This window comes from Candoia aspera, chromosome 4 (assembly GCF_035149785.1).
Source record: "Candoia aspera isolate rCanAsp1 chromosome 4, rCanAsp1.hap2, whole genome shotgun sequence".
NCBI lineage: Eukaryota > Metazoa > Chordata > Lepidosauria > Squamata > Boidae > Candoia > Candoia aspera.
The window spans coordinates 94,073,764-94,092,133 of record NC_086156.1 but is presented as its reverse complement, the minus strand read 5'-3'; the positions used below and the strand labels follow the sequence as shown (position 1 = coordinate 94,092,133).

The following is an 18,370-nucleotide window of genomic DNA, read 5'->3' as shown; positions in this document are numbered from 1 at the left end:
ATTGCTGTAAGTCAAGTGTAGTCCCTTAATAGAGTGTTATTCTACTTAGAAATGTTTAATACAATCCATCCCAGTATACTGTACATGTGCACAATGAAACTTGTTTCCCTGAATGACTTTTTTCTACTCTAGGTTTCTATGAAAAATCATTGGGTTTAATGGGACTTCCTTTTAAAAAAAAATCTGTGGATTATGATCTGAGTTGTATTCGTCATATATTTCAACTGAAGATACACTTAAAACAGCCCAAAGTATGACTTCAAAAACATTAAATCCAAAATATGTTCAGTTTTATTAGTCTTCATGGATGACCTCATTTAAGGAATTGATGAACATTAAGAAAGAAAGTCTCAGTGAATCTACTCTGTTGTTTCAGATCTACTGTGAAATATGACCATATCTAGGATTCCCTAGATATGTCATTCAGTTTCACAACTATGCCTATGTTGATTAGGTGTTTAACTGCAGTTTAGCTAACTGATCCAAGCTTCTCTTAATCACAGGTGAAAAGAGGTTGAGATCATACTATAGTGAGCAAGCTAGGGGAACCTGGGCACCCTAGAGTCCATTGGAGTTGGGTGGCTAATAAATTCAAATAAATAAATAAATAAAACAGTGAAAAGATGTTAATCATCCTACTTGTTATTTGACAGCTATTAACAGTGTGAGAATTCAGAGTGCTTTTATTCACCAGTTTCTGCCCATCAGTAATCAACAATTACTTCAGATGAGAAAAAAATAGAAAGTAGATTAGAGTGACTGATTATGCCAAGACAATCTCAAGGGTCTACTTAAGGTTTTTCTAGAATATTACTTGTATATCTGTTGCATATCCTTGTGATTATTGATGAAGTTGTAACTCAATCCCTGATAATCCCTCACATCTTTGTTATTGGAATAAATTATCAGCCCATCCTTGGCTCTAACAGCTTGTGAAAGAATGTGCAGAAGCAATCTCTCTGTCTGCAAAGCTGCAGAGCTGCAAAGCTGACATGGGTTTGTTCTCCCTCGGCTGATGCGTGTAGGAGGCTGATACGTGTAGCAGTGCTTTATGGCAGGTGTGCAAAGGGAGCCTGGCAATATCTTTTTCAGTACATTCAAATGACATACCAAGATTTAAGGCATTTCTTGAGAAGGTAAACCTTTCTGGAGAAGAGAAGATGGTTTATCCAGGACTTTTGGGAAGAGGCTTTTTGCTGTTCATTGAAAAATTGAGTTGAGTTGCATCTTTTTCCCTAAATGCTACATAATTGTATTCAGGCCTGAACTGAATAACAGGAGACAGCTAATCCTAAGAATATAAGAAATAAGCTACCATTTTCCAGTCTGAATGCCCTTCAGATTGATTGACTTCAAGTCCCCAGAACCGTTTGCTACTAATCTTAGGAGTCCATGCTGAGATAAATTATCCTGCAAGTTATGACTACAACTGTTCTAATGAGATTCTGTTGCTCCCATGCTGTCAGTCCTAAAATGGTTTGTTCACCCCACAGAAGCCAAGAAAACACAAATGAGCACATGATGAGATTCACTGGCATAGATGGCATCATTTTATGTTGCTGAATGTCTACCATGCTTTTAAACAAAATCATGAATCAGTTCAGTAGTGCTATGAGAACTTCATTAATACAGGTCCATGGTGTTTGCAGACAATGTATGCCCACAGCTGTCATAAAACATGGACTGATTTATTTTGCCCTGTGTAGAAGCACAGACATCCCAAACAGGGACTGTTACATCAATATCCTGGTTACTTCATGAAGGTGGCAGATTTGAAACATGACACTGAAAGACATTACCTGACAGTGACAGATAAGCAGGTTGTGTAGTTGTCTGCATGTACAGTTCTTGGTCACAAACTAGAATAGGTGCTTTACAACAAATTTGTTCTTGCCACAAAGAACAACATTCATTGTATAGGCATCAAGTCAGAATGGTTGTGAAGATTGCCCCTCAGTTATATGACATAGCAATTTCCAAAGTGTGAAACAGAGACATTGCTGGACTGCATCATTGCCAAACTTCTGTTCAAGGAATACTAGGAGTATTGAAATGTGTTTGAATAAAACTTGCTCAGAGAGAAGGAGAAGGACGAGGAGGAGGACAAGGAGGAGGACAAGGAGGAGGACAAGAAGGAGGACGAGGAGGAAAGTCTTACTTTCCAAGTTGAGCTCTTTGCCTTTATTTGAAAGCTTTTTCTTTCCATTTTCTTTACAGTAAATATTCCATTCTGATATCACAAATTAAACAGATATGCCTCTTTTTTTCTGCTCAAACTGTAGCTCATATGGAAAAAACTGATAAAAGTTTTCAGTTTATTAAAAAGAATTATCTCTATATAACGGTTGTAAGCATTACTTTAGAAATGGTATGAAAATTAGAAATGTGATCACCGACTGTGCCACGCATGATAGTTCTAAGTGATGGCATTCATTTTAGACATTATGAAATATTACAATATGCTTATGTAGACATAATCTTTGGCTTCATTACAGAAGTACTCACTTCAATAAGGTCTACTTATACTAAAATAAATAAATAATCCAAGAATCAGTCTCAATATCCAGGTAAATTAATAATACACATGGCAATCTTTTTATTTTTTTAACAATAATATATTAATTTTTTAAAAAAATAGAAATTTAAGACTAATACAAACTAAAATAAATATAGAAAATAAAGAAAGGAGTGAAAAGAGATAGAGGAAAGAAAGTAAGAAAGAGGGAGGGAGGGAGAAAAAGGCAGATATATAAAAGATGACTCCTCCCTCCCTCCAGGCAAGTATAAACAATTTCAGTAATGTAACACCTTCTCTAGTATTTTATTACAAAAGAAAAGAAAAAAAAGCTGTCCTCTTTCCATATCTCATCCTTTATCAATAATCAAATTATAAAAACTCATCTTTCAGTCCTAATCAGCAAAAGTCTATTAAGACAGAAATAAGATAATCTTAAACGTGATTCCTGTGTACTTTGTTCCCAAACAGCTTTGATTTGTTTTATAGTCAAATAGTATTGCTCCATTTCAATGGGTCACTTCTCCTCTAATTGAAATCTTTGTTTCTCTCTAGTTCCCTCTAGCCAACCTTCAGAGTCTCTTCTTATCATATGTTCATTTTCCAATCCACAAAACATTCCCACAGGAGGATATTTTACAGTTAATTTCAAAATCCTCATATATATTTTATAGAATTTTAAACAACCCATAGAAGATATTCTTTCATATCCATCTGCCCCCTTAGTTTTCCAAAGACAACATTGTAATCCCCTTTTTCTGTTTTCCAAAGGTAAAAGTTTTTCTTTTTATTCTTAAAACTTACATAAAGATTATTTCATCACGGATAGAAGGAAAATCTCCCAGTGTAATAAAGCTTGCTCTTCTGGAGGCTCTTAAAATTCAAAAGATCAACAATAAGCAATTTCCTAAAGTAATTAAGAAAGGAAGTAGACAAACCCAGTGTCTCTTTTAAGGGCACTGAACGACAGCATAGGCAGGATGGTCTTTCCTCAGCTCCCAGAGCATTAAAACCACTGTAAATAACACTTTTGCAATTTCTTCACGAGGCACAGAGTTTCTGTATGGAGTAGACTTGTGGGTAATCCTAGACTTCTCCTTTGTCCAGAGAGGGGTTCCAAGGAGCTGATCAGTTCCTGGTTCCTCTTTCTGCTGCAGTCATCAGCTCCACTCTTTGAGGAGCCATGTTCAGTCCGCCATATCTTCCCCAGAAACCCGACACATGGTAATCTTGTAGTAGCACATCCAGTTTAATGCATCTAGTGGTAAGGTCCTGAAAGAGTACTCCGCCATCTGCAGAATGAAGAATCATGCTTCTCTATTGTCTACCTTCTAGCCCTCAGGTAGTATATGAATGGGAGATGAATGGGAGATATATTTAGGTTCAAACCTATATTTTAAGGAATACTGTAGAACATCATATACTCATTCTGGAAGGAAGCTTAAAGTCATCTATTCGGTATGTGCAATTAAGCATATGCCATGCAGGATGCAACTACAGATAGCCATTGGGACTATTGGGTTGGAAGATTATTCCAACCACCTTCTCCAGAGCTGATCTGCCTGCATTTTTTTTAGGGTTGATCAGTTTTCTACCAGGTACAGATCATGGTGATTATTAATAAACCTGTGATTTCAATGTCATAATGTCTCATGCCATTATTTCTGGAAGGCTGAACTCACTATTTTCTAAATGACTGCTACTAATTTGGATTCTCCCTGCATATTTGACTGTGAAACAGATCAGAGCTTTGAGCAAATAATGCCTCACTAGTTAATTTAGGGAAAGCACACATTAGATGGATAATGAGCCAGACAAAAATTATTATCCAGCCTATTTGTATTCTAATGGCTAGCCCAAGGACACATGGGAAGTAAAATGCTCTTTGTCCTGGAATGCTTTGGAATATAAGTTACTGCTCAGCAAACATGGAGATGATTACCAAATGCTCCCTCAGCTCTCCTTCAGCTGAGCAGGCAAAAATAAATGTATCAATAGCTCAAAGTAGACTAGAGACCATCTGATTTTGCATATTAGGGCAAGGAAGAATTTTATATTTATTCAAGATCTCACTACCTGCAATTTCATCAGCTGAAATATAATTGCAAAAGTATTTTACTATTTTGTGTTTTCCTCCATTCTTGTTTACAGGGCCATTGTCTATATGTCAGGGCAGCCACACTCTAAATAAAACACAGACTCACTTAAAAGATCTAAGGATTTCTGGCTTTATTGGAATGGAGTGCGTGCAAAGAAAAAGACAGGAATCCTTATGTGTTGACAGGGTGCCCTGTTTATACTTTGTTGGTGGACGTTGTGCTTCTCCACCCTCGAGCCAGGACCGGATGGGTGCTTGGGACTGCGATGCGTCAGCTGATGGGCGATTCCAGCAATCTCCTTTGTCTCCCTGTCTTCGTCCGGACCAGGTGCGTCCCCTGGGGAAATGGGAAGGCGTTTCCCCGATCTTTCGATAGGTGTTAAGACCTGTCTGATGGGCGCTCCCATTATGTTGGATATTCCTCTGTGGACATGTGTACCTGAGGGAGGTGTGAATGCATCCCCTGGGGGAATGGGAAGGCGTTCCCCTTACCTCTTTATGGGTGCCAAGTCTGGTCTGAGGGGCTTATCTATTGTGTTGGGGATTCCCTTCTGGATATGGGTGCTTGGGGGATGTATGAGTGATTTAGGGATTATGCTTATCCCTTCCTCTTACCTAATGTGTATGTTCCCCATTGTGATGCACATATGCCTTGCAATGGGGAACATGACACTATAAAACAATGGAGAAAACAATTATTTACTACATAATGAAAGGAAACGAAAATCCAGGAGATGTCATGTCCTAATCTCATGATCCCTCCTCAGAAGAGGACGAGGAAGAAGTATCCCCAGTAGTTGATGTTGGAGGTCCTGGCAAATCCAGCATGCCTCATTAGCATGCGCATTATAATTACATCAGAAACATCTCAGAAACATCTCAGAAACCACCAACAGACCGTTACAACCGCATGGCATCACCGGAGCACATAAAGCAACTAAAACTTTTTGAAAACATATTAAGTAACCCAAAAGACCCAATAGCCCAAGAAGAAAAAACAGGAGTTATTTACAACATACAGTGCAAAGACTGTAACAGCCACTATGTAGGACAGACAGGCAGAAGACTAGCAGAACGCATCCACGAACACCAACTAGCAGTCAGAAGACACTATAAGAACTCCTCAATCTCACAACGCATGGACAAACTCAACCATAGTTTCAACTGGGAAACTGAGAGCATCCTAAACCAAGACAAATCCAAAAATGCCACAGAATTCCTAGAAGCCCAACACTCAGACAAAGCAGCCATCAACAGACACATAGAGGTAAACAACACTTACATACCATTCAAAAGAGACAATAGAAAAGCCGAAAGACCAATACGCTCCCTCGCCAGCAATCAACACCCAGATATGCAAAAATCAACATTAGGATTAACACCAGATGAACCATCAAACAGCACAATACACCCTAATCAAGGAACTATTAACTCAGTCAATCAACCAAGCAGCAAACAACAGCCTAATCAAAGAACTCCCAAGGAGAGAACAACACCTCCACCTACACAAGCAGGGCAAGCCACAGTATATATACTGAGAGCAAGGCCCACTCCCTCTTCACACTGAAGATGTTGCCTAGTCTGGCAATGAAACATCTGTAGGAAAACAAGGCTCAGAGAGCACCAAGGACTCCACAGTTCAACCCTGAGCTACAAATATTCACTTCGATTGAGAACATGATTGCTGACATCCTGACAAAGCCACTTGCAAAGGGTGTCTATCAAGGCCTATGAAGTGAATTAAACCTTGTCTAGGCATGATGCATGCATGATTTGAGAAGGGATGTTGGAGGCCCTGGCAAATCCAGCATGCCTCATTAAAATGTAAATTGAGTTTGTCCCACAATGCAACTCTGAGGAAGCTGTTTGTTGCCACTCCCATTTCCTCCCTCTCTCTTCCTCCTCCTTCCACCAGCAGCAAGCACACAGCTGTGTGCTGCTCCATCTCCAGGTGCCATGTGCTGGGTCTGGATTTCCCATTTTCTCCCACGCAGCTCTTGGCAGCTATAGGGCTGAGAGTTTAGGGTGAATTAAGTTTAGAATGTAACTGGACCAAAGAATAAAGTCAGTAAGAATTCTTTTACTTATCTTTAAACCTACTATGTCTAAGCATATGATTCTTTATGCTTGGAAGGGCTGAGTGTGTAAGATCAATAATCTGTGTTTCTCTGACATGCTCATTAAAGCTATTTTAAGACAATATTCTTTTTCTGTGCCAGCTTCTCAGCTGTGTTAAGCTCTGCTCCATTTCAGTGGTTCTAGCAGGCCACTAAATGGCTTCAGCTGACACTGAGCCAGCAACCAACCACATCATGTCTATCCTGGACCCAGCAGAATCTGGGCCCAGACTAAGTTCTCCCCTAGTGAACTCTCAAGAATGCCAGTGTCTAAAGAGAAAACATCAAAAGTCAAGAGGTGTAGATGTAGAGCCTACACCAAGAAACAGCTGAACTTGGGAGACCTACTCGGGAGAAACCTGCTGAAGGAAGTCAGAGCTGATCAGGGAACCAATCTCTAATTAGAGAGCAATCTTGGCTCAGTAAGGTCAATGAACCAACACTGATCCATAAAGGCCTTAAACAGTGATGCGTAGTTAACCAGACCTTTCTTTGGGATTTGACTCAGTTGTATTCAGAGTCATTTGTATTCTGCTCCTTTCTCTGCTGTCTGTCCAGTGAGTCCACTAATGCGTGCATGAAACTAGGGTAGAATTCACAAAACTGAGATAAATTCACAAAACTAAGATACTGTATGTTACAACCTTAAACCAGATAAGCACTGTAAGGCCTGACAAATTATAAACTCCAATTATCATTGCACCTGGGCCTGCATCATTTCAAAAACAGTATTTCTAAAAAATCCTTTTGGAATTATATCTCTCAGAATTTGCATGCCTTTTTGGCCTGCAGACAATTAATGTGTAGGAACGTAAAGGCTGCTGGCCTGCAGGAATTAAAACAGTGATTTGCAAAACCAGCTGGAAATAGAAAGTCCAGAAAACTACAGTATGATCCATTTCTCTTCTAGAACATGCCAGTCTGCCTGTTCTGAGAGAGATCCAGAGATTTTGCAGAAGTGGTTTGTAGAGTTCCAGACATAACAAATGGCTCCCTTACAAGAGAGCCAGGTTGGTCTAGTGGTTGAAGTGCTGGGCTAGAAACCAGGAGTCTGTGAATTCTAATCCCGCCTTAGGCATGAAAGCCAGCTGGGTGACCTTGGGCCAGTCACTCTCTCTCAGCCCAACTCACCTCACAGCGTTGTTGTTGTGGGGAAAATAGGAGGAGGAAGGAGTATTAAGTATGTTTGCTGCCTTCAGTTATTTATAAAGAAAATAATAATAAAGGCAGGATAAAAATAAAAACAATAAAACAAATAAACAAACAAACAAACATGGTTCATCTGAACATCATGCCCATAATACCACAAACTGCTTCCAGTTTAGAATATTAACTTCTGGAAAAACCTCTGGGCCACCCAAAAACCACCAGATCGTTGTAGCCTAAAGGAGAACCAGATCATTTAGAGGTCTTCAAAATATTCCATGCCCAGAATACTAGGTTTTGCATACACTTAATTTACAGGACCATCAAGCTGATTGTTTTGATAGAAGCCATTCTATATGAGCCATTTGTCCATGAACATTCTCTAAAACATGGAGGCATCCACAGGATCTGATGCTTTCTCCAAAATGATGAAAGCAGTGTCACACCATCATGATGCCAGCTCCACTGCTTTCATAGGTGAATGAGATATCATAATGCACATACAAAAATGGTGGAGCTGGCATCATGACAGCACAGCACTCCTTTCATTATTTGTCCCTTCCCCCCACTTCACACACTAGCACACACACACACACAGAGACAACACCTTTGATAAATTACAACAGGCTTCTCTCACTTTGGCTGTACCCAGAGAGCATTTGGGTACATCAAATTATTGTCATCTCTTGTTTTTGTATTTTGAGAAGTGATATTTTTAAAGTGTAAGAGGTTTAAGTTAAAAATTAACATTTCCCTAATGTCAACTGCAACTTCAGCACCAGAGGACTTATTAAAATTTATTATCTTTACTGGATTGTCTCTAATTACTGCATCCTCTAGATGAGCATCAAGGGAAATTGAAAGCTGTAGGCAATATCTAAAGAACATCCATAAGGACACTCTCTAGTTGTAGGCGATGAATTAAAATCCAGGAACAAGTATAGATCTGAAGGATTTACTTTTGTGTCTTGTGAATTATGGAAAGGAAACTTATTGCATGTAACCTAAGCAATTGACCATTCAGCCTTTTGATATCTCAGCTAAAGTATACCTGTTCAGCTTCTTCATAAAGCCAGGAATGCATCAAATTCATAATGTCAACAGGAAAACCTATGCCCTCAAGAGGTAAAATCTATCAGCTTGAACTATATGAACTACACGATGAGTAAAAAGAAAAATTATGCATAAATGCAAGTACAACATTGGAAATCAAGCTAAAATCAACAGACAGCGTATGGATTCCAAGAACATTGTCAACCATTAAGAGGAGATATTCCATGTAATGGTAATAACAGTTTGGACATTATTGATGAAAGCAGCAGAATGCTAATCTGAAAAGTAATCCTGGTTTCAAAATGAAGATATCACTCATGTTACTATGTCAAATCGTGTTCAAGACACATTCGTTTTCCAGCAGCACTATTTCAAAGACTTCTTCCATTATATGCAACATGAAGGATCCAGTCAAAATTTCACATGAATTCTCTCAGCTGGGGAACTTTGCCATTGGACAGATTGCTTCTCAAATCTTTTTCCTTCACTTCTCAACTAATTTCATGGAGCAGCCATCCCAGTTTAGTTTCAAAGAAGCCATGTAAGCATTTCACTCTCTCTTCCTGCCAACTCTCCCACCCCTGAGCATCACTTCATTAAGACTGAAACAATTGGGACATGAGAAACAGTGAGGAGTTTAAAATATCCTTTGATTTTTATGGCATTATTGTTGCTCTTTCCTTTGCATTATGCCTTTATTTACTCATGGAGAATCACATTTGTCTTATTTTCAGTATTTTGTTAGACTTCCATTTATTTCTGATAGCTGGATTTACTGGTAATCTAGTATATATCATTTCACATGGCATTTTTGTTCACAGACTTCCTTTCAGTTTTGCTAAAGTTTTCTCTTACCTACACAACTCAGGACATTCTATGTTTGCTAGTTTTTATATTACAAAAAAACTGTTTTTGTTTGCTAAACTGTTTCTTCTCAAACCTGTTTCACTGCACCTTATGTAACTCTGCAGTGTGATGCCAAAGAACTACCAGTACATTCTGGCTCTTGTATTTGCAATAAATGAGATCAATGAGGATTCCATGATTCTTCCCAATGTCACCCTGGGTTTGCACATCTTTGACAACTACTGCAGTGGACAGATCACATATGAAGCCACCCTGCGCCTGCTTTCCACAAAGAGCAGATTTGTCCCCAACTACAAGTGTGACCCCGAGGACCGTTTGATAGCTGTCATCGGAGGGCTTGATTCTGAAACCTCTCGTTACATGGCTACAATATTAAATGTTTACAAGATTCCACAGGTGATATTTTGGGGTGTACCTGCAAAACATTACATAACTAAAATATTATGGTATATTTATAAGCTGTTGAAGGACAGTTAGTATTCATGAGACACACAGAAATAAATCAAGGTTGTAAGTAAAAGTATAGTCTATAATGCATAAAAAGCATATCCACCATACAAAATACATTTCATATTAGTTTCCAGAAACAGCATATCAGATGGCAATCCTATGCCAGCAGTTGAAGAATGCAGCTGAGATAGTTTCTAAAGGTTTCCCTGTGCAAAACATTCCCTGCAGATAGTAATAAATTTGTCAGGAGAAAGTATTCTAACTGACTTTCTTCATTACATGATTAATTGGCAAAGACATGAATAGTATTTATTTTATTTAGGCCCTAGAATGAAATATAAAGTTAGAGAATGGATTGGAACTCCCAAGCTTGATGCAATTAAAGTTCTGTTCAAATGCAGATTGTAAGATATTTGGGCTACAAATGCATGTTAAGAATTAATTTAATGCACATATCAGTCATACCAAAATTATTCCATTTTTTATTGAAATGTATGCTTTTAGATCATTTATGGATCACTTGTTTTAGGACTGAGTGATGAAATTCTTCTTTCTTCCATATATCAAATGGTTCCAAATGAATTCAATCAGTACATTGGGATTGTTCAGTTGCTGATATATTTTAGATGGACATGGGTTGGCCTCTTTGCGGTGGATGATGACAATGGAGAAAGATTTTTCCAAGCCATGGTGCCTATGCTTTTTGCAAATCATATCTGTTTTGCTTTTATCAAAGCAACACCCAAATGGACTGATGTGGCTGAACTGTTAGACTTATTTCTAGATGATCTGGAGAAATTTCCCAGTCTCATGAAAAGCAAAGCCAATGTATTTATTGCCCTTGGTACACTGATATCCATGCTTAATTTAAGCCTTGGATTCACAAACTGGTAAGGTGTGGATTATGACAGAACAGTGGGATTTCACATTAACTGACTATCAGAAGAACATGGATATTCATCCTTTCCAAGGTGCTATATCTTTTTCAGTACATTCAAATGACATACCAGGATTTAAGGCATTTCTTGAGAAGGTAAAGCCTTTCTGGAGAAAAGAAGATGGTTTTATCCAGGACTTTTGGGAAAAGGCTTTTAGCTGTTCATTGAAAAATTACAAGTTGGCTGAAGATGAGGAGCCCAAGAAAGAGTGCACAGGAGAGGAGAAACTGGAGAACCTCCCAAGGACTTTCTTTGAAATGAAAATGACTGGCCACAGCTATAATATCTATAATGCTGCCCATGCCATTGCACATACTCTACATACTATTTATGAAGCTAGAGCAAAATACAGAAGAAGGGTGCCTGGAGGAATCCTGAGGTTTTGGAATCTCCAGCCACAACAGGTAATTGGCATCCAAAAAGCATGGCTTAGTTTTCATAGGCAGATTATCAGAAGCTAGAACTTTGGGGGAGGGAAGGGGGGTATAATTTCCATTCTTGGTGTCTTCCATTTGTGTTGAAATGCAGTTCCAAAAAAGTGTATGAACCTGGCTTTGGAGAAAAGAAATGCTCAACTTCATGTATAGAAACATGGGGACTGAACTGGTTGTGACGAAATGCCATAGAAATTGTATTGCTGTAATTGGAAAAAATGTATATTTCCAAATGGGTATCTGCCGTATGAGAATTGGATAATTTTTTTCACAGAAGTGCAAAGATCTCATCCAGTTTAGGACACTGGAATGGTTGCAAGTAAACTGTTTTAATCTTTTTCCCTCCAGCTACGATCCTACAGTAGTCCAAACCAAGGGACTTTAATTTGCACTGCAAAGTAATTATATCATTTAATTAATGTGTCAGAATGATAGAATACATACCTACATACATATACATAAATATCATACACACTGTATATACACATACACATACACATATACATACAGTACATTGATTTATTGATTATGTGTCATCAAGTTGTTTTCAACTCCTGACTGAGTCCATCCACCTTGCTGCTGGTCTTCCCTCTTCTTCTCTTTTCTTCCACCTTTCCCAGACCCTTTTCTAGAGAGCTAGGTCTACACAAAATATGTCCAAACTAGGATAATTTGAGCCTGGTCATTTGTACCTTGAGTGAGAACTTGGGGTTGATTTGTTTGATGATTGTTTGTTTTCTTGGCTGCCATGGTATTTTCAGGAGTCTTCTCTAACACCAAAGTTCAAAAGCATCAATACTTTTCCTATCCTGCTTCTTCAAAGTCCAACTTTCACTTCCATAGAGTCTCACCTGGTTTGCATGATTCTGATCTTTGTAGGTATAAAGACATCACAGCATTTGAATCTTTTCCAAAGCCTAAATATTAATATTAGTATATTGCATTCCATGTTTCCCATCTAAATTAGGTGCCCATGCCACCAACTTCAATATCTGTGGACAGACCTAAATAGGCATTTAGCGTGCAACATCAGTGAAAAAATGGAAATGCAGTTCTGGGCATAATCGACACAATTTCTAGTCCCTTGATCTTGATGATGCCCTGGGCATCATTTCAAATATTGGGTAAAGTTTTGGTCATCCCAATATTATTAAAGAACTCAAAAGTGTCCAGAATCTCCCTCTCCCCCAGGGAGACATGTTAATAAACTGTCTGCTGTTATAATAATGGAGGTGTCTTTGGGATACTCTTGTATGACTTTGGGTACCCATTTGAAGTAAATTATTGAAGAGATGGAAGAAAAGGTTATGAAAGGTTTCTCCCTCTCTCCCTCTCTCTCTCTCTCTCTCTCTCTTCATTTCATATAACAAGAGCATATGATTGGCAGTAGATTCAGGATGGTTATAATATATGGATAAATAGAATATAGGATTTAGCATCACCAGATCTAGTATTGGCCACAGTACAGATTACTTTAAAAGGGCATTTAGAAAATAAAAGATGGAGGACATATTATGAATAACTGTTATTTAAAAGGGGCTTTAAATATCAATTGCAAAGTAGGAGAAAAAAGAATTTGGAATCATCCTGGAAGAATTTCAGTGGTTGTGGATTTTTAGAAACAGAATCCTGGGATGGCAGCATAATCTAATATCATTCTTTTTATTTGGGATGATCAAGTCTGAACAACGTAATCATGTAACATAAGCTTTCTTAGTCTGCTGCCACAAGGTCTGTTACTGCCAGCTGTATTATCACACAAATAGTTTATTCTTTCCAATCCAACAGCATGTTGGAAAGGAATTAGGTAAAGGCGGCAAGGACTCTCCATCAGCCGGGTAGGAAGCTCACTGAAGAAGCTTGCAAGAGAAACATTGAGTTCAAAACTGAACTGGATCAGGGTGGGGGCTGGAGAGAAAAAAAATCAGAAAAAAAATCTTCCAATGCTTTCCAAGAGAGAGGCAATTGGGTAGTGGCTTAGAACGTTGCGGACTGTTTCATTCTAAGGCCCCCTCCCTCGTTCCTCTTGATCACATGAACCATAGCTAAGCATATGCAGTTCATGTGGTTCCCAGTACACACATGCAAACACAAACCCACACAGATGCAACAGAAGGAGAGAGCAGAAGCATGTATATGTATACATAGAGGTGTAACGTTTTACTTTGTTGCAGAGCAGAGAATGCAGATGTTTCCCAAGGTCATTGCTCTGCATGTTTTCCCTACTTGTTTAGCCTGTTACAGGTAACACTGTAAGTTGCTCCCCAAATTGTGCAGGTTTTTCAAACATCTTCTTTTCAATACGTTTTCATTGCCACAAAGGTTGCAAAGGAACTTTCCCTACTTTTCTTAGCATACAGCACTTACTGCAAACCTTCCCTCTCTGTTATATCATCTGAGCAACTGACTCTTGAGTGGCTGGAGGTCAACAGTTCAGTTCCTCATTTAAAATGACACTGGAACAAATTCTGTTATATAAAACAAATGAATACCTTTATTATCATCACTGACCAGAACAATATACAACTTTATAAAAAACATAACTTGATTTCCCCATCTTAAAGTTTTCCCTCCATAATTAACCTGAAGATGCTTACTTAACCCTACAGGCCCCCAGTTGCTTCTAACCAGACTTAGAAAGTATTAATCCCTCAGCAATAAATGTTCCTTAGCCTATTTTTCAGGATTTCAACAATCAATGTTCTTCTTGTTTTGATTTAGCTCCATCCCTTTCTAAGAGGTATCTCATTCAACAACAGTGCTGGAGAAATGGTGCATTTTGATGAAAATGGTGAACTAGTAACTGGATTTGATGTTACAAACTGGGTAACTTTCCCCAATCAATCATACGTTAGAGTCAAATTTGGAAGTCTGGATCCTCTGGCTCCTCAAGGCAAAGAATTGTCCATTCATGATGAAAGCATTGTGTGGCACAGAAGGTTTAACCAGGTAAGAAAAAGGAAAAAAGAAAAATCTCAGGTTCTTGGTTTAAGAAAAGGTAGTGTCATCTCAAATTCTTGATTCAAAAAAGGAATGATTCAGAGAGTGTCCTCTCAAATTACAGTAAGAATCGTAATCATTGTGTGTAGTCATGGAGCTAGAGGTCTAGTCGGGAAAATGTTAAAGCCTTGATTATCCTGTTAGATGGCTTAGAACAAGGAAAAGCACAGAAAATATGCAGTTTCTCGGTTCTCTTCAGCTTTGGATGAAATGGACTTTGATTATCCTTGTGGATGATTAATGGCAGCAAAAAGATGTTGGGAAAGGGATACTGAAGGCTAATAGCTCTTCTGGAGTTTTAGATTTTGAGACAATGGACCATATTTTCTTCTTGGAAGCATCACTGTGATTGCCTTGGGAGATCTAAGAAAATAATGCTAGATATCCTTTGATGCATTCCATGGCTTTACTATATAGGAAACTGCAAGGCTTACTCCTATGCCCTTGTGAGGTTTCAGCTGGCTTCTGACTCAGAAAATGAACCTGATTCTGAGTCAGAAGGGGAAACCGATACATACCAGGCAGAACGTGGGAAAACAAACTCAGAAGTGACTCAGCAGAGCAGGAGAAGCTCGAGATGCTGATTGGCCAGACTTCGGAGGAGACTTTGAATCTGCCAATCAGCGCGCAGGAAAGGCGTGCAGAAAAGCACATGAAGCAAAAGGCAGCCTGATTGGCTGCAGAAGGAAACAGGCACGCAAAGGATCGGCATAAAAGGCAGACACACGAAGAGCAAGCTGCCGGAAACAACCAATCCTTCTTGCTCTCAGCCAATGAGGAAGAGTCTTTACCTGCATCAGAAGCCTTGCCTGTAGCCAGAGTGAAACCAGTGCCAGAGTCTTCTGCCTCCGTAAAATCACTTCCTGTACCAGCTGCTCCAGAGGATCGTTCTCCTGCTGTCCCTGTTGAGTTCAGATCTCATTGCCGCACTCCAGCATGATCCAGGTGTGCACCTGGTCTTGCTTCTGAGTCCCAGCCTTGCCTAGAATCTCCAGTCCAGTCTAGTCATGCTTCAAGCTCTCAGCCTTGCCCAGAATCTCCAGTCCAGTCTAGTAGTGCCTCAAGCCCTCAGCCTTGTCTAGGAACTTCAGTCCAGTCTAGTTGTGCCTCAAGCTCTCAGTCTTGCCTCAGGTTTCCAATCCAGTCTAGTCTTGCTTCCAGCTCGCAGCCTCACCTTGAGTCTCCAGTCCAGTTTAGCCCTGCCTCCAGTTCTCAGCCTTGCCTAGAGTATCCAGTCCAGTCCAGCCCAGCCTAGTCTCAAGAGTCAAGCCTTGCCCAGTGGTTCCAGTGCCATCTCGCCTAGTCTCCACATGTCGATCTGGTCCTATCGGTGCACCAGCTTACAGCTCCTTGCCTCCTGCCTTGCCATGCACTCTAGCTTCACCATGCCTGACAGACTTGATCAGAGAGTTAGCTGAATTCTGCCTCACTGTTCTGCCACAGTCTGACCCTGCACTCTAACCCTGTTCATCCATCACTGCCAGGGTGATCGTGATTGGAATTGCCAAATCGTTGTTGTAAATAAAGAGTTTTGACAAGAATTCTGTCTGGCCACCTCATAGTCTGAACAGAACAGCCCTATGTTTTTTATCACCATAGAGGAAATCACCTGAAAATTTTGACTGCAGTGTCAAAAATATGCCAATCACCTCTGTATGCCATCTTTGAATTCTGGAGAAACTTTGAAAGACTTGAGGAAGTATCAAGAACCCATTTGGAGATGAATGGTGTAGTGGGAGAGGTCCACATTCCTTAAAAGTTGAAATCTGCAACTCAGAAGATTTTTTTTTTTACACTCAGCACTCTCTGCAGTAGCATCAATGGTGACATGGTTTAAGATGTGTCCAGTATTTAGGGATTTAAAAATTATTAAAAACTCCATGAATTGGACTTGATAGCAGATCCAGAGTAAATGTAATTCCTTAAGTTTTATTATAACATAGTTCTGTTGTGCTCACGTACATATCAGTGGTGGTCATATTTCTCAGTCCTAAATACTCTCCACTTATGTTTTATGTTAGGTGTTGCCAATTTCTGTATGTAATGACCACTGTCATCCTGGTCTCCATAAGAGAAAAAAGGAAGGGGAGCCATTTTGTTGCTATCATTGTGTACCATGTCCAGAAAGAAAGATTTCTACCCAGAAAGGTATGAGACAAGATTCCTTTTCAAAATATCAGCCCCAGATAAAATTTAGATGCCCTGGAAGGGAGAATGGGACTGTTCCCAGTGGCCCAGTACAAAGTACTGTGTGTTTCATGTGTCTAGTAGATGACTTTTAGTTAGACTTCCATCTAACCAATCTCACATAATTGCTGGGGTGATAAAAAAAAAAAGGATAGAACCATATAAACCAGCTTGAATTTCTTTGAAAACAAATAGGGTAAAGAAGTGATATGAAAATGAAATGAAAATGGGGACAGCTCTTTGACTCTCCAATAAGAGATTGAAACCTCCATTTCCTTTCTAGATTGCCTCAGATTTTCTTCTCATCTAAAATCCATTTCTCCCTCCTATTTCCAGATATGGATTTCTGCACTGAATGTCAAGAAGATGAATATTCAAATTTTGAACAGAACCAGTGCATCCCAAAGCTTTTAAACTATCTCTCCTATGAAGAGCTGCTAGGGATCACTTTAATGGGGTCTTCTATTTCTTTTGCTCTGACAACAGTTTGGGTACTTAGAACTTTTTGGAAGCACCAGGACACTCCTATAGTCAGAGCAAACAACCGAAGCCTCACCTACACTCTTCTCTACTCTCTTTTCCTTTGCTTCCTCTGCTCTCTCCTCTTCATTGGAAAACCAGCACCTGCCACATGTCTTCTCCGACAAACAGCCTTTGGCATTGTCTTCTCTTTGGCCGTTTCCAGTGTTTTGGCTAAAACAATTACCGTCGTTCTGGCCTTTGTGGCTACCAAGCCTGGGTCCAAGATGAGGAAATGGGTAGGGAGAAGGTTGGGAGATACCATTGTCCTTTCCTGCTCCTCTATCCAAGTGTGCATTTGTTCTCTTTGGCTGTTTACGTCCCCACCATTCCCAGATAGGGATTTACACTCTCTCCATCAGGAAATCATCCTGGAATGTAATGAGGGCTCAGCTACCATGTTTTGCCTTGTCTTGGGCTACATGAGCTTCCTGGCCATGGTCAGCTTCGCTGTGGCTTTCTTTGCCAGGAAGCTACCTGACAGTTTCAATGAAGCCAAATTTATCACCTTCAGCATGTTGGTCTTTTGCATGTTTGGTTGTCTTTTGTTCCAATGTACCTGAGCGCCAAAGGAAAATATGTGGTGGCTGTGGAGGTCTTCTCTATTTTAACTTCGAGTGCTGGGTTGTTGAGTTGCATCTTTTTCCCTAAATGCTACATAATTGTATTCAGGCCTGAACTGAATAACAAGGAGCAACTAATAAGGAGACAATGCTTGGTCATACAGTATAAGAAACAATTTATCTAGGAATCGTTACTTACATACATACATATATAACTAACCCGACTCCTAAAATACTAATAAAGTAGATAGTTTGGTTGAAGCTAGTGAATGTTTGGACATATGGGACCATTGCCATTTTCCATTTCATATTTTGAGAAACAGTGTTCTACTGAGCACCCGATGAAGTCTACGTTAAGAGAAAAAAACATTTCTCCAGATATCAACAACTTCAGCACCTGAGGTCCTATTATCTTTCATGTCACTATCATTATCTGCATGTCTCTCCCTTATTAACCTGCTAGCCTCGTCTGATTATAAGATG

The 18,370-nt window shown here is 39.4% G+C and overlaps 1 protein-coding gene across 1 annotated transcript in view; it reads left to right on the top strand.

The window, feature by feature from the left end:
• The window catches only part of LOC134496680 (vomeronasal type-2 receptor 26-like), a 41,202-nt gene extending 23,130 nt beyond the window's left edge, over positions 1 to 18,072 (top strand). Inside the window, 8 exon segments of the mRNA XM_063302391.1 lie at positions 8,917 to 9,001; positions 9,901 to 10,192; positions 10,751 to 11,118; positions 11,120 to 11,588; positions 14,340 to 14,567; positions 16,640 to 16,766; positions 17,142 to 17,852; positions 17,855 to 18,072. Of these exon segments, the coding sequence (XP_063158461.1) occupies positions 8,917 to 9,001; positions 9,901 to 10,192; positions 10,751 to 11,118; positions 11,120 to 11,588; positions 14,340 to 14,567; positions 16,640 to 16,766; positions 17,142 to 17,852; positions 17,855 to 18,072 (2,498 nt within the window).
• Positions 18,073 to 18,370: the final 298 nt, after the last annotated feature.